General features: G+C 59.6%; 1 protein-coding gene across 3 annotated transcripts in view; it reads right to left on the bottom strand.

The window, feature by feature from the left end:
* The window catches only part of TMEM255B (transmembrane protein 255B), a 29,003-nt gene extending 13,794 nt beyond the window's left edge, over window positions 1-15,209 (bottom strand). For 2 of the 3 annotated variants that reach the window (XM_036904751.2, XM_057494491.1), the window contains exons 1-4: window positions 14,915-15,209; window positions 12,640-12,782; window positions 11,616-11,678; window positions 2,827-2,916 (exon numbers count right to left, since the gene is read on the bottom strand). In XM_036904751.2, the coding sequence (XP_036760646.2) occupies window positions 2,827-2,916; window positions 11,616-11,678; window positions 12,640-12,774 (288 nt within the window). In that variant the 5' untranslated portion in view covers window positions 12,775-12,782; window positions 14,915-15,209. Of the gene's footprint in view, window positions 1-2,826; window positions 2,917-11,615; window positions 11,679-12,639; window positions 12,783-13,640; window positions 13,659-14,914 lie in introns of those variants that run through there. The other variant, XM_057494490.1, reaches the window with a different exon arrangement.
* Between the last annotated feature and the right edge of the window lie 236 nt (window positions 15,210-15,445).

Here is a 15,445-nt window from a genome sequence, read left to right as displayed (position 1 = left end):
GACTGGAGCATTCTGGGTGGAGGCTGGATTCTCATGTTTTCTTCTCGTAATAAATCACTCGTGCGCTTTTCAGAGGAAGAGAGCACACACTCAGAAGGGCTGTGTTTTGGAGGGCTCCAAGCTCTTCCACAAAGCATGCTCTGAAAGCCTCCATCTGTGGTTCTGGCCTACAGGGCAGGGGTTGCCCACAGAGGCCTGGGGGCAGAGAGCTGGCTCTGGGGGCACAGGCAGGCCCTCCCATGATCCTGGCTCTGCTCGAAGCACCCCACCATAAAGCCGGCCTCACCCCTTCCCGGCAAGCCCGCATTAGGGGGAATCCTAACTCACTACCTTTTACAACAAGATGCCACTCTGTTAAAGGGGCTCAATACCCAACCATCTCTACCTGGAAATAGTACAACTGGCTGAAAAGACAGGGAGCCAGGTCCGGAAGGACACCGTGCCCTCTGCCAGGCCGGAGCCCCGTGGGACCTACACTTTGAGGGCTGTTACCCTGGCTGAGTGGTGGACGGGGAGGAGCCTGGGGGAGGCATAGGGGCTGCTTCCCTGCACACTGGGGGTGACCCAACTGCAGGTGGCGGGAGAGTGGTGAGAGGGCCTCACGGGCTGGTCTCATCTGTGCGGAGGGAAGTGAGCTGGGCAGCACTGGTGTATGTAAAACCGACGCTACTGCTCCTGGTGGCTGCGCCCCACCAACTCCAGGGGTGTGGCCTCTCAGGGTCCCTGTGATAAGATGGTGCCACCTGAGCAGGGCCACCACTGGCTCAGGGCCTCAGTGTCGCACACACGCCGTCTGCTGACCTCCAGGTCAATCTGCTAACACTGTGCCCAGCACACGGCCCCCAGGGGCCGACTCACAGAGCAGCGTTCTGAGGGCGGACGTGGCATGTCCTCCTCAGAGGACCCTGGACTCCTAGTGCCCCAGCTGGCATAACTGGAGCCCCAGGACACGTCTGTCTTTGCACCCCAGCTCGGGCAATCCCCCCAGTGATTTGCCCTCCACCTGCCAATGGGATGACGTTTGAGAAGACGCAGGTGTGAGGGCCCAAACCAAAGCGACCCACTGCCTGCAGGGACAGACTCGGGCAGGGTCTCATGCACGGCTGCCATCGGCTCCGGCCAGGCTGAGCACCAGGCCCAAGACACAAACACGGCCAGGATCTCAGGTCAGTGAGCTTTGCAAAGACAAAAACACAAAGCAAAAGTCTGGGACAAACACACACAAATGACTCAAAGTGGCACAAATGAAAACACTGACTCAAAGGACGATCGGGGTGCTGCTGGGCCTCAGCCACGGGGGTTGGGCCTCTGCCCGGCCAGGTGCCTGTGGCCCACACGCTCTCCTCGCCACCCCTGGGGACCCGCCACCTGCACAGGACCAGCTCTCCTGGAAGCCCCACTATGTTCTGTTCCTCTTCCCACACACCCACCCAAACTGCGCCATGCAGCAGTGGGCGAGGGCTGCCTGCCCTGCCCTTGCCAGGGGCCTTGCTGGGGTGGGAGACCCCCGGCTGGCGGAGCCCCCAGGCAGCACCCATTTCTGTCCTACCATTTGGCCACTGTGACCAAACACCATGGCGGCACATTTATAAACAGCAGACGCTTGTTTCTCCCAGTTCTGAGGATGGACGCCTGAGATGGCTGGCAGAGCAGAGGAGAGGCCTCTTCCTGGCGCATAGACAGTGGGGGGTGCTCTCTGGGGTCTCCACCGGGGCTCCACCTCGTGGCTTCATCACCCCCCAAAGACCCCCCCCCACACCATCACGTGAATTGATGACACAAACATTCAGCTGTCACATGCAGCCTGACCACAGGTGACATTCTGCGAGGCTGTCGCACATCTGTTGATGATCCCAAGCAGGCAGCCAGCAGCCCACTGCCCATCTCATTGGAACGGGGCTGCCAGGGCACGTTCAGCAGGCAGGGCTGCCCTGGGAGCCGGCCGCTCAGCGAGCAGAGGCAGCGTGCACCAGACCCGACTACCAGCCAACGTCTGACCTCTGAGGGCAGAGGCGCCAAGAGGCAGCAGCAGAACAGGGTGCCTGCTGGGACTGTCCACCTCAAAGGCAGCGGGTGACAAGTCAGGCCAGCCCACCGACCAGGCGCCCACACTCAGCCCCTCTCCTAAGCCTGCCTGCAGAGCAACAGGAAGAGCCATTTCCTCGCCTTATGATGAGGGTTTTAAAACACAGGAAAAACACATACATAATTTGACAGCGGATTTACATTTACACGGCCACCTTGATGACTTTAACATAATCTAATATTTTTATATCATCATCTCACTGATCTTCCCTTTGCTTGGAACCCAGTCTCTGTAATGTTGACCAAGAACAGGGCTGGCTGGTGGCTGTGAGCCGCGGTTCTGGGCGTGTGTCCTGACGTAGTTCTAGCTTCAGTACTGCTGGCAGAGTCTTGCACCACCATGAGACAAATGATCAGAAAGGATTTCACAGTGACAAGGGTCAAGCTAGAAAATTCTGTCATGATTAAGAAAGATGTATTTGAACCGCAGAAACCTGGGGAGTCGAGAGGCGGCGGATTTCAGGATGCACTTCATCTGAAGTGTAAGGAGAGACCTGAGGAAAGTTACTTGGGAAGCTGAAAAGCCTGATCCTAAATGGTGTGGTGGTACCAGTGTGCATGAGTGTGTGTATGAGCATGTGGTGTTCTGGGCACAGTCTGCAGGAAATGAGGAAAGGGAGTGGAGACGCAGCAGCTGGCAAACAGCACGGAGAGGGACTTCCGCAAAATGAGATCCTGTTTGTGTAGATTTTTTTTAACCCAGGCAAGCAGTTGAGAGCAAAATTAAAAAGACAGACTCACCATGTGCTGGGCAGCAAACACGCCGTCCACGACGGCACAGCAGAAGGCCGTCACCACACCGAAGCTGATGAACACGATCGCGGCAACCAGCTGGAGGCAGAGTGCAGAGGGCAGGAGCATCAGTGGCTAAGCACACTTCAGATACAAACCAGCCCCGGCCCAATGTTAGGGTCCCCCTGCAGAGCCCGCCTCACCATGCTGGTCCTCAGTGACCCGCAGCCTGGGACAGAGCTCGGCCAGACTGTGCCCCGTGCACGGCTCTTTCTGGTGGGGTCACCTTGCGACAAGCAGGAGGCTCCAGGGGTGGAGAGCCCGTTAGTGCCCCTGCTGCACACGCTCCTGGTGAATGATCGGGTCATCCACCCAGTGCCCACGATGGGCGGGCAAGTGGTGGGCAATTCTCTGCTATCACAAATGCTGCTGTAGACCCCACACACATCTGCAGAAAACATCTGGGTCCAAGTGAGCATCTCTGCAGACATACGGCGAGTCTCTGCACCTCAGGATCCGACAGCACTACGGCGCCGGCAAATGGGCCTCACCGTGTGTCCTCCAAGCTCCTCACACCCGAAAGGACACTTCCTCTCACCTGCCCTCTGAGTTCTGCCATGTGATGGGAGGAGGCCCTCACCGTGACCCCCATCTACACCGGTGCTATTGGTGAGGTAGGTTAAGAACTGTTTTTACATTTGCCAGCCATTTCTTTAGATGTTTTTTTTATCTTTTCGTGTTATAGGAGTTCAGGTTTAACAGAACGAATAGCCAAAATAGCACAAGTAAGTCCTTGTGTCCTTCCCACAGAGCCTGGACACCAGTGTGGTGGCCCCGGCTGCACTCTGGCCTGGCAGGAGCCCACAGCCCAGGCACACAGGTGGGCTCCAGGGTCACTGGCCCGTACCTGTAAGAGACACACCCTAAGCAGAGCGTGTCTGTGTGTCAGCACCTTTAGCCGCAGGGAACACGGTCAGACCTCCATGCTCCGAGCAGCTGGGCTCAGCGCTGGGCGCCTTCCAGTGCCCCATCTCTGTTAATCTGAATTATGTGCTCATTCAACAAAGTGCAGGAAGTTGGTATGAGGCGTTGGCTGGTCTGACACCCCAGAATTATGAGCTTCTTTCTGATGTGAAACTCCCAGGAGCTCCTCCAGGCTCCGTGGGACGTGACCGTGGGCCCCTCCCAGGAAGCAGCCTCATTCTCTGGGCCGCAGCCCTGGCCCCTGTGGCCCCCGCCCCACATGGTGCCTCTGAGGAGCAGGTCCCTGCCTGCACGTCAGAGCTGTGGCCGAGTCCTTCCAGGGGCCTCTGACCTGGAGCCCTTTCGCTCCTCAGCACCCACGTCTGGAGAGCGGGGTGCTGGCTGCAGCTTGCCCATATTTGACCGATGTTTCTGCAGCACTGCCAGACTCCCAAGCCTGCCCAGGCGCCATGGGGTAGATACGAGGACACCAACATGGCCTGGCCCGACCCCAGCACCTGCCACTTCCAACACTGCACGAGACATCGACTAAGGGTGACTTGGGGGCCGCCACACAGAAAACCAGGCACAGCCTCCATCTGGACGCAGAAACTGTCCTCTGGGCTGTGCGTGGAGCCACCGCGGCAGAGCCACAGCCACCACCTAAGTTGCTGGTTCAACACAGGAGCCATGGCAGCGCAGCTCTGCTGGGACGCAAACGGCCGCAGAGACCCCGAGTGTGGCAGCGGAAGCCAGGGGTTCTGGGGTCAGCAGAGGGAGATCTCGGGCAGCCCCAGGTGGGCCCCTCAAGCAGGCCCTGGGAAAGAGGCCAGAGGGCCACCCGAGCAGGGTGGGCAGGGGAGGGATGAAGGTCAGACAGCAGCCCCCTTGAATGTTACACAAGCTAAGGAAACGCGGCCAAAGGCCAGGCCACGCCCCTCATGCCCGAGACAAAGGGACGTCAGTGCGGCTCCCATGTAGCAACTGTGTCCGGCTGGACCTGCGCCCTCTGTGCCGCCCTTAGGAAAACACAACCCCCACGCAGGAGGATTCAGAGCCCCGTTCACGTTTCCTGGTTGAGAGGCGCCCCCCTCTGCTGGAGGGAGGTCAGCAGCCTGCACGGCGCAGCCGGTGGCCCTGCCAGCCCGGGGCCGCCCTGTCCTCACTCACCCAGGCTCCCAGGCAGCCGAGAGCCTCCCGTGAGGCCTTCGCCCAGCTCAGCCTGGACATCACGGCACACACGTCCGAGTCCCGTGACGCCACAGGACCGCCTCCAGTGCCTGCGTCCACAGACGTGCTCCAACCCGGTTCTGCCCCAACCGTCTGCATGTCCTTCTCAACTTTCAGCTGGTTCTGCGGCTGCCTTTTCTCCCACCAGCCCCAACAGGGTGAAGTTCAGTGCCAGCAAGACCAGACCACACATGCAAAGGACCCTGAGGGGCCATGCGTGTGACAGGGCCTAAGGACCTCTGCAGTGGGCAGGCCCCGGAGCCCAGGCGACTGTGCAGGCGAAGGCTCCCTGGGTGGGGCTGTGCACACAGGCCTCGCTGGTAGCCCTGCGGCTCTAGGGGGATGGCAGCCTCTCCACACAGGCCTGAGCCTCTGCCCTCCCTGAGGCGGCAGGAGGGGGCAGGGGGCAGCCCAGGTTGCTGTCATGAGAGTGGGAGATGGGAACGTCTCTTAGTGCAGAAAGTCCCAGGCAGGCTGGGAATGTACTCCAAGGCGTGTGCAGCCTGCCTCTTGGGAGAAGGCAACTCTGTTGTCCTAGGGTGAAGGTCACCTTTGAGTCTCTGCTGGGCTCACCATTTACATTCCAACGGTTGATAGCAGATTTAAAAGCAAACAGATGGATAAGGCCGTGGAGATAAGAGTGCAAGGGGGAGGCATGTGGTTGAGGGCACTGGGCAGACGCCCTGAGCTGAGCAGGCGATCCAGGCCAGGTGGCAGGTGCCAGGGCCCAAGGCAGGCACAGGGACAGACGGGGACCAGGGCCCCCAGAGGCCAGGTGGGGAGGGAGCGGTGAGGACCAGCTGGCCTGGCTACGGGGGCCTATGGCCTCAAGGACCCCCGGCTTCCTTGTGGGCACACAGCATTCTCCGCTGCACAGGGGCAGCCCCACCAGGCCGGAGGTGACAGCTGTGTGCAAAAGTGGCAGAGGGGTCTGGGGGGACATTTGTGGGGTTGAGGTGGGCACCACAGCACAGCTGAGGGGGGCTCCATGCGGCACAGGGAGACACCGCTTGGACCGGCTGGCAGGGTCACCGCCTCCCCAGGATGAGTGTCCCCAGGACCAAACCAGGGAGGCCACCGGGACTCCACACCCCCAGGCAGGCAGCCAGGACCCTGCGGTCCCCTCTTCTGCTGAGCAGGTGTCCCGCACACTCAGGTCCCCAGCAGAGCAGCCAGAATGGACCTCCCGGGATCCTGGTCCCTGCCCTGTGCCAAGCTGCCTCCCCACCCTGCTGAGCAGGGCCGAACGGGCCTGACCACACAGGACAGGGCCTCCACCTGGCCACCACCTCCTGGCCTGAGTCAGTGCCTGGGGGCTGGGTGTCACTCGGCCCACCCACCACGTACCCCTCGTTAAGTGGGTGGCCACCTCAAGGCAGGAAGGCAGGGCCAGCCCTCCCTCACCCGCCTGGCCTACCAGCAGCCCCAGTGCCTCAAAGACTAGCTTCTCATATGGCTGCCCAGGACCTGCCGCCCCGCCCACCTGCCCTCCTGAGCCACACACACAGATGAAGCTCAGGGCACAGGATCACTGCACCTCTACACCCCCATCTGCCTCCTCCACCCATAGTTGGCGCCCATCTGTCCACCCACAGGGAGGATGCGGCCAGTCGTGGGCAGTGGGGGGCCAAGATGCTCGCCGTGGGGGAAGAACACCCACCAGGGAAAGGGCTGGAGCTCAGACACAGGCATTCCTGCCAGCCGCTGGGCAGGGCTGGGGCTGCTCTCCCTTGTTCCAGCCCGTGTCCTCCAAGACCGTCCGCCTCCCAGCCAGCCTTGGGATAGGCCCCCAGGGCCCTCCTCGGCCCCCACACGTGGCTCCCTGGATGGGGCTGTGCACACAGGCCTCGGCGCAGAGAGCCGCGCACAGGGAACGTGCCCTGCATGTGCTAGAGACGGAGATGGAGGAGCCCTAAGAACCCCAACGCAAGGAAAAGGGGAGGAACAAGAGCCCTGTGGGTGCTGCCGGGGGCTGCTGGCGCTCAGGGTGGCTCTGAGGTGCAAGCAGAGTGGCGTTTTCCTACGAGAGAGGCCGGTGCCCGGCATCTTCCAAGACGCTGCGGCCACAGCAGCGCTGCTCCCTGTGGGCGGCTGCAGCTTCATCAGAAAATCCACACCAGCATCGCGTGGATATGGCTTACGCAGCAGCAGAAACAAGAGTTCTGACGTTCGTTTCAGACAGGCACCTTTGTGAGCACGTGGCTGTGCACATGGAGGTCCCGGAGCGTGGGTCCCACGTGGTTGTCCCCACGTGGACCTGACGCTCATACTTGCGGATCGTTAGATCGGCGGGTAGAAGCAGGTCCAGCTGCATGAGTGGGGCTCCTGCCCGCGCCCACCCCCACCCCCACACCGTCTCCGAGTGACTCGGGGCTGCTCTCCGACTGGGGGTCACAGACCAGACGACACCCCAGCCACAAGGCCAGTGGCACCTGAGGCTCAGGTCGGCCGGCTAAAGAGGCTCAGGTTGGGCCACGCCTGGCACACAGCTCAGGGGACAGGGCACCAGCCAGCCCCAGAGCTGAGCAGGGGTGCAGGCCCGCCCGTAGCGGAGCTGCAGCTCATGGCAGCCACAGGCCAGCCACCTGCGCAGTGCCTGGGCCTGGCGGGGGCCTTGGTGGGGCTACACGAAGGCAGGGGCCGGCAATGGAACAAATGCTTCACGTGCTCAGACACTGAGTCCTCTTCCACAGTCACAGGCTCACACTCCTGCAGGGCTCAGAGCTCAGGTCTCCAAGCGGCCTGCTTCCTGGGGCCGGGGCCAGCTCCTGGGACAAGCCCAAGCCCCCGTCAGCCACTCCAGCAGCTTCTCCACCCATTGAACAACACCCCTCCCTCCTCCCAAAATGAACTGCATTTCTAGAAAGCACAGGGTGGTGTATATGTCAGGGAAAGGTCTCACTCAGGGTCCTGGCCCCTTACCCGTCCCCACAGGTGGGGAGCCTGGGAGAAGGGAGCAGTGAGCTACCATCAGGGGGCCACCAGGCAAGACACCGCGGGGACGGCTCACCCTGGGAATACGGGGCAGGTAGGGGCCGTGCTGGGTGAGCTGATACCCACGGGGGAGACTCCCTGTGTGAGTGTGAGTGTGTGTGTGTGTCTGCGTCTCTGTGTCTGCCTGTCTGTCTGTGTGTCTGTGTGTGTCCGTGCGTGCCCCTGTATGTGTTGGGCTTGGCAGCTGACAGACTCTCCGGCCCCAGCCTGCCCCGGCCCCGGCCTTCGGGATGGCTCCATCCACGGTTCACGCATCTGTCTGGGAGAGGAAGGGCGATTATGCACTCATGGATGGAAAGACACGGGACACTGGCTCAGTGTGGGGCACTGTTTGGCTATCACTGGAGGCAGAGATAATGGTGAAGCCACTTCCAAGGATAAGATTCCACCCCTCAAGTTGAACAGAGTAAAATACTTACACATGAAATGATACAATGTCTGCAATTTGCTTCAAAGGAATATGGGGAGGGAAGAAATGGGCTGGGGGCTGAAGGAAGCTTGGCCGCAGGTGGATTCCTGCTGAGATTGGGAGCTGGCAACGGGGGCTCATTACATCTGTGCTTTCGTACATGTTTAAATTTTTCTATGGTAAAACACTAAGAAGTGAGGAAAAGGAAAGAGGTATCCATCTGGATGCATCCGAACGCCGGAGTCTTCTCCGCAGCGGACGTTCTCCTGGCTGCTACTGTCTCCTTTTGAAACCACTCCACGGTTCCGACCACAGTCCTTAGCGGCTGCCGCCCTCTGAGCACCTGCTCTGGGCCATCACTGGGCCAGATGCTCTCGTGCACATTAGCTTAATGTTCTCAACAGCTTTGGAAACAAAGAATCTGAGGCCACAATGGCCAAATTGAGCACCCCAAGATCACACAGCCACTAACGGGTATGGGTTTCAGCTTCATGAATGTCAAGTTAAAGGTTGGCTCTGAAATATGTTTATCATACAGAGTTAGCCTGAGAGAATTTTCTTGAAAAGGCAGAAATGAGCGTGTCCAGGCGTCGCAAACAGCCCCAGGCGGAAGGCTCTGGTCTGAGGGACCTGGCGGCTCCCCCTTGCCCCGTGTGCAGGGCGCTTACTGGGGAGCTGGACCCACACTGCAGAGCTGCTGTCACTTCTGGATTTGATCTCCCCTCCTAGGCCTCCACTTCTTTTTCAAAGCCATGGCAAGAGGTCTCCAGCAGTCAGATGGGAAAAGGAGGGAAGCCCTCTCTCTTCTCAGGTGACATGACCTTACAGATGGAAAACCCTAAGGCACCCACCAAAAACTGTTGCAACTATTGAGTGGGTTCCGTGGGGTTGCAGGGTGCAAGAACAGTCCAAAAATGAGGTTAAGAAACAATTCCACTCACCATAGTCTCAAAAAGAATAAAATGCTTTAACAAGAAAGTGTAAAACTTAAACGCTTAAAACAACTGGAAAAATACCCGACATTCATGGGTCAGATGCTTAACATTTAAGATGGCAGAACTCCCTGAACTGATGTGTAGTTTCTACACAATCCCTCAGAATCCCAGCTGACTTCTTCATAGAAACTAACAAGCTGGTTCTGATCCTCATGTGGGATGAGTAAGGGCACGGAGTAACCAGGACGATCCCAAGAGAGCGGCACACGGGGAGGAGCCACGTGGGGGGAAGCCACGTAGGGAGGAGCCACATGGGGAAGAGCCACATGGGGAGGAGTCACGCGTGCTGATCTCAAACTTAGCACAAAGGAACAGTGACCCAGACAGTGTGTACTGACAGACAGACACAGGGATCAGCAGAACAGAACGGAGAGCCCAGAACTAAGCACACGTCTGTGGCCAGGTGATTATTAGTAAGGGTGTCAAGACCACTGAATGGGAAGGGACAGTCTTTTCACCAGATGGGGGAAAACTGAGCCATGTGCAAAAGCTTGAATGTGGACCCCTATCTCCCGCCATACATAAAAACGTACCAAAGACTGAAATGTAAGTGATCAAACCCTTAGAAGCCATAGGGGTAAATCTTCATGACCTTGGAATTTGCATAGGAGTCTTAGAAATAGCAACAAAAAAAAATAGTTCAGTTGGGCTTCATCAAAATTGAATACTTTTGTGCCTCAGAGGGCACCATCAAGAAGGTGAAAAGACAGCCCGTAAAACAGAAGAGAATATTTGCAGATTGTGTATCTGATGAGGGACCTGCAGCTAGAATGTGTGAAGGACTCTGACAGCTCAACAGAGAGACAAGTCACCCAAATTCAAAGCAGGCAGAGGACCTGAATAGACATTTCTCCAAAACAAGGTAAAAAGTTGGCCAATAAGCACATGACAAGAAGCTCCATGTCATTAGTCATCAAGGAAGTGAAATCAAAACCACAGTCCCCCACAACTCCATGACCACCAGAATGGCTGGAATGAGAGCGAGATGGTGACACGGGGCAAGGAGGTGGGGGGGCGAGGGGAGCCCTACACACTGCTAGCAGGGAGCCCACTGTGCCCACCTTGGGACGACTTTACAGTGAAACGTAGGGCGGATCACACGACTGAGCAACCCTGTCCTAGGCACGCGCCCTAAAGCGGTGAGGGCGCTGTCCCCAGAAACCTCGCTGGACGTCTGAGCAGCACCGCTCACCAAAGCCAAGCCATGGAACACCCCTAACGTCTGTCCACCGGGACAGAGGCACTGGGGCCCTGCACACACCACCAGCTGTAAGAAGGAGAGAAGCTCTGACATGCGCACAGGGGCAAACCCTGAATGCACTAAGGGGTCTGCCCAGGTCGGAGTAAAGGGCAGGGTGTCTGGGCACAAGGCGCCCAGGGGTTGCTCGGGGAGCAGGTGGGGCGGGGGCCGGGAGCAGTCGGCACGGTTTCTTGTCGAGTAGCTGGAATGTCCACATGGCCATGGTGGGAGCTGCACGCATCTGGGGGTACAGTAAATCCATCAGACTGCACACAACGAATGGGTGAACTGTGGCATGTGGATGATCTCAGTAAAGCTGGTTTTAAAAAGGGGGCCAACTAGGCATCCAGAGGCCAGACTATGTCCACACCACCCACAAGCGGCGGACCACACGCCACCGGGTGCATCACCACGGCCCCAGCCTCACAGCCATCTGCCGCTTTGGGGAGGTTGCACAGAAACTCATGTCGGGACACCCTCACCCAGTAGGCAGGGGCCCCAAGAGCTGCTCTTGGGACAGGACACCCAACCCAGCCGAGGCCTGAGCATGCTGAGAGGCCTCAGTCCAGGAGGGCTTAGAAGTTTTCATACCCCAGAGTTAGGACAAGACACTGGAGCTGTGAGTTCAGAAAGGGGGTGCCCATTCGCACATGCTTTTACCTGAACTTTGTACACTAATTTCATTAATATAATTTTAATTTCCAACCCCCCATGTCCCAGCCCTGGCTGCCTGACCCCATGGGGAGCTAGTACGATGCACCCTGCAACACCCACTTAGACTAGGACATGAACGGCACCCACAAAGCGCTGCGTCCAGGGCTGTGCAGCTCACAGCCGGGGAACCTGGGCTCCGATCCTGTAGGCTGCTGGGCTGGAGCAGACATTGTCCCAGGAGCACCTGCGGTCACTGGGGGCAACTCTCCCCACTCGCCACCCCACCTTCGAGAGAAGTGACATGCACTCTTACCATCTGCCTTCTGTTCTCCACCAGGTGGATGCCAACGATTCCCAGGAAAGATCCGAAGCCCAGCTGACAACAAAGGGAAATGGGAGGGACCCATGGTCAGCGCTGCTGGTGGCGGATGGCTCCCTGAGCAGCCTGCCCTGCACAGGCCCTGCTGCCCCTGAGAGCATTCTATCCTGCCTCACAGAGGTTCAGCCGCACGGGCAGATGGGTCCCACCTGTTTTAGCGTGCAGGGGGCCTCCTGGAACAGCGTGGCTGAAACATGAGCCCCGCGGTCACTATGGTAACTCCTGGGGACGGCACAGAGGGGCACCTTCCGGTCACCAGGGTGCCCTGCGCTGGGTTGTCAGGGGGCGCCCACCTGCCCAACTCCCTTGCACCAGCGCCAAGTCCCATAGCGGGAGAGGGCCCCACAGGTGAGATGGGAAACCAGAGCCAAGGGCGGTGCCGTCGTGCAGACACAGCTGAGCCCGCTCAGAAATGGGTTTCTGACCTGCCTGAGCAGGCAGACAGGTGATGTTGAGGGAGGGAAGGAGAGGTGGGAAGGGGGCTCCAGGCCGGGCAGGCTCCTGGCCATCAGCCTCTTGTTCCCCAGGAGGAGACTCGCCCCTGATCCCCGAGAGGAAGGGATGCTGGGACATCAGAGGACACACACATGGCCGTCCTCACCTCAGAATGAAGGGCCCGAGGGCTGGGACCAGGACCTGTACACCTGTGTGTGAGCCCCATGCCCAGGGCGCTCCTTCAGCCAGGGCCCCACATCTGGCCCATCCAGGGGCCCAGGGCCACGCTCTCCTTGGCTGTGGGTGCCTCTCACCTGGGGGACCCAGCAGGATAATCGCCCCCTTGCCACAAGACCCCAGCGTTCGCAGTCTGGGAAGTGGGCCAAGGGCATCTTTGGGCTCATCACTGTTCTGGCCACACCACCAGCAGAGGTTTCCGTGCCCCGAACCTCCTGCTCTGCCGGCTGGGAGTGGTGTGTGGAGGCAGAGCCCCACCCTCAGCCGCCCCGACCACGTCACTCACAATGATCCCCGGGTAGTAGCCGCCCACAGTCACGTTCTCCGTGCGGGTGGTGGCAGCAAGGCCAATCGTCAGGATGAAGATGGACGTTGCCAGCAGAGACCCCACAAACCAAAGGGAAGTCTTCTTTCTTCTCATGAACCCTTCTGAGGAGAGAAAGAGCAGTTAGTGAGGGGTGGGGGCTCAGCTCCCCAAGGAGTCTCAGCAGAGGCAGCCTGGGATGTGCCCCCTGCCTCCCCAGGGACACTGAGGGCCTCTGGAAGACACCCCCAGCCCCACATGCATGATTTCTTCCCATCCACCCGCTTCTCCAAGCAGGATCCGGGGCTGCCCTCATCACACTCAGTCTGCCCTACAGAGTGCCTGCTGGGCCCTGGTGACAGTCCCCACGCGGCTCATCTCCACTTGCCCAACGCCCACATGCCTCGTCCCTGACCCCCACCCACCCAGAGGGGCCGGTGTTTGCTCCCCCGTGTGTCCCCCACACAGCCCCGTGGGGGCAGGTGGGCGCTGCTTGCTCCCCGAGGCACCCCTCACACCTAAACTGTGCCCACCGGGCAGGGGCACAGCGGCCCCTGCACAGTCCACACAGTGAGGCCAATCTTTCTTGGGCAGCTGCTCCATGCCAGCGGCTCCAAGCACTCGCCCCACGCTGGGACCTTGCCCAGTCTGTGGGCCTGGACACCGGCCACCCTCCAGTCACGGTGCTGCCCGGTCCCGGCTGAGAGGCCCCACACCAGAGTGAGACGCTGCCCCCGCCCACAGGCCAGGCTGTCTCGCCCAAGGGCACGGAGGGAGTCTGGCTTGTTCCCCATCTCCAGCCAGCTCAGAGCCAAACGCCTGAACAATTGGATGGGGAGGAGGCAGAAAAAAAGTGTCAGTGTGCCAGCGTTCCCCTCGCCCACCTCACATCCATGTCCCCCTCGCCCGGGGCAACCTTCCCCAGTGCTGGCTGTGCAGACATGCCAGTTGAGCGACCGTGTTCCCAGCAGATCATCACCCACCAGAGCAAAGGATGTTGCTCGGGACTGACAGGAAGCCTCTTAAAGGAGCCTGTCCCTTTCCTGCCTTCGTCCGTCCATGGCCCGGAATACAACCGTAAGGGCGGAGCCCCAGCTGCCACTTTGGGCCATGAAGGAACCTTGAGATGGAAGCTGCACGTGCAGAATGACTGGGAAGAAAGACAGCCCCGTGTTATCTACCCCAAACTGTGATTAGGTGACAAAATAAACGTCTGACTGTAAGACACAGCTTTGGACAGCCTGCTCTTTAGAGCCAGACCCAGTTCTGACTGCCACTGAACCCCAGGGAGCAAAGAGAAGGGAAACCCTCCTCCCTCAAGTCCTGGTTTCTGGTTCCCTGTTGGTCTAAGGAAGGAGGGAAGCCTCGCTACAAAGACCATCTGCTCTCGGCAACCGCATGACTGAGTCAGGGTGGTCGGCTGGGGAGGGGCGGCTCGGGACTCCACACCGGCCCACCCAGCCTGGAGGCCAGGCCATCTTGTACCTTTGGCTCCAAAACAAAATAGGAGATGGAAGAAAAACACGGTGCTTCTCCCTACGCTCCAGTTTTCAAATAGACATTGTATGTGCTTAATGGGGGAGGCAGCCGCATCTGTGCTCACAGCCTCGGCTCACACGACCGCCCGTGGTGCCACACGCAGACATGTGTCACACCCTAGAAGGTTCCCATCCGCAGGTGTGCACTTCACAGCCCTAGAGCAAAGCTTCAGGGCAAATCAAAGGCACAACCCCAAGAACAGAAATAAATCACACCAAGCCACAAACCGATGTACGAACTCAGAACAACTTGGCTGATCTGAGAACGCCCGCTGACCCGGCAAGGGCGGATCTCCTAGGAGGGACATTCATTCTGGGACCGAGTGGGGCCCAGCTGAGGCCTCCTGTCTTCCCCACTGCTCCCCCAGTCTCAATACAGCCCCAGCCCAGCCCCGCTTCCTCCAGACCCTTGTTCCTGAGAATCCCTCCTCAGTCACCTGCCATCTTCACTCTGGGGGGACAGGACCTGCTCACTCCCTGAGATGCTAAGCCACCAGCTCAGTCCCGGGGAGGCGCAGGGGCAGGCAGCTCCCCCGGAACAGGGGTCCTTCCTCCCACGCTCTCTGCAGGCCCTGCCTGCCCAGCCCCTCTCCGGACTCAGACCCAGGCGTTTGAGATTTGATCCCGCCCCAGGCCCCAGAGCTCCCTGTGCTGAGGGCCCGCCCAGCCTCCCTAACACAGGTGTCTGCACTTCCCGTGTCCTGGGAAAATGCTCTCACCTGCCCCCAGCTGCACCGGATGAGGCTCGGAGGGCCGTGAGCTGAGGAGGCAGCCCCTGGGGATCTCTGATTCCGGAGCACTGAGGCTGCCGTGTGGAGAACAAACTACAGGCAGGGCAGCTGGGGAAAATATGCTCCAGGGGCTCCTGCCGATGGGCTGTCAGCCCGGCCACACAGCGTGAGGCAGAGCCTCCCCCAAGGGGCGCCCCATCTGGCCCCACCTCCAGGGGCACCCCCTTAACCACGGAGTCCTGCCCCTCCAGGTCTGCCATGTGCCCCTGCCGGGGTCAATTCACTCATTTAAGCCCCGTGGATGCCCCTGGCGGCCTCTGCAGAGTATATGTTGAAGGGATGAGCGAGGCGTGGCCCCAGGAGCGACGGAGCACCCTGGCCCGTGGCTGCACGTCTCAGCACATGTCCTAAGGGACACCTCACCTCCGTCCAGCCACACACTGGCCGCCCCCGGCCACCATTCCCTGAGGCGCTTCAACTAGCCAAATGCTGGGCCCTGTGGCCAATGCCAGGGCCACT

Source organism: Manis pentadactyla, chromosome 17 (genome assembly GCF_030020395.1).
Source record: "Manis pentadactyla isolate mManPen7 chromosome 17, mManPen7.hap1, whole genome shotgun sequence".
NCBI classification, from domain to species: domain Eukaryota; kingdom Metazoa; phylum Chordata; class Mammalia; order Pholidota; family Manidae; genus Manis; species Manis pentadactyla.
The sequence above is the reverse complement of the archived record's forward strand: the minus strand, read 5'-3'. Positions and strand labels throughout refer to the sequence as shown.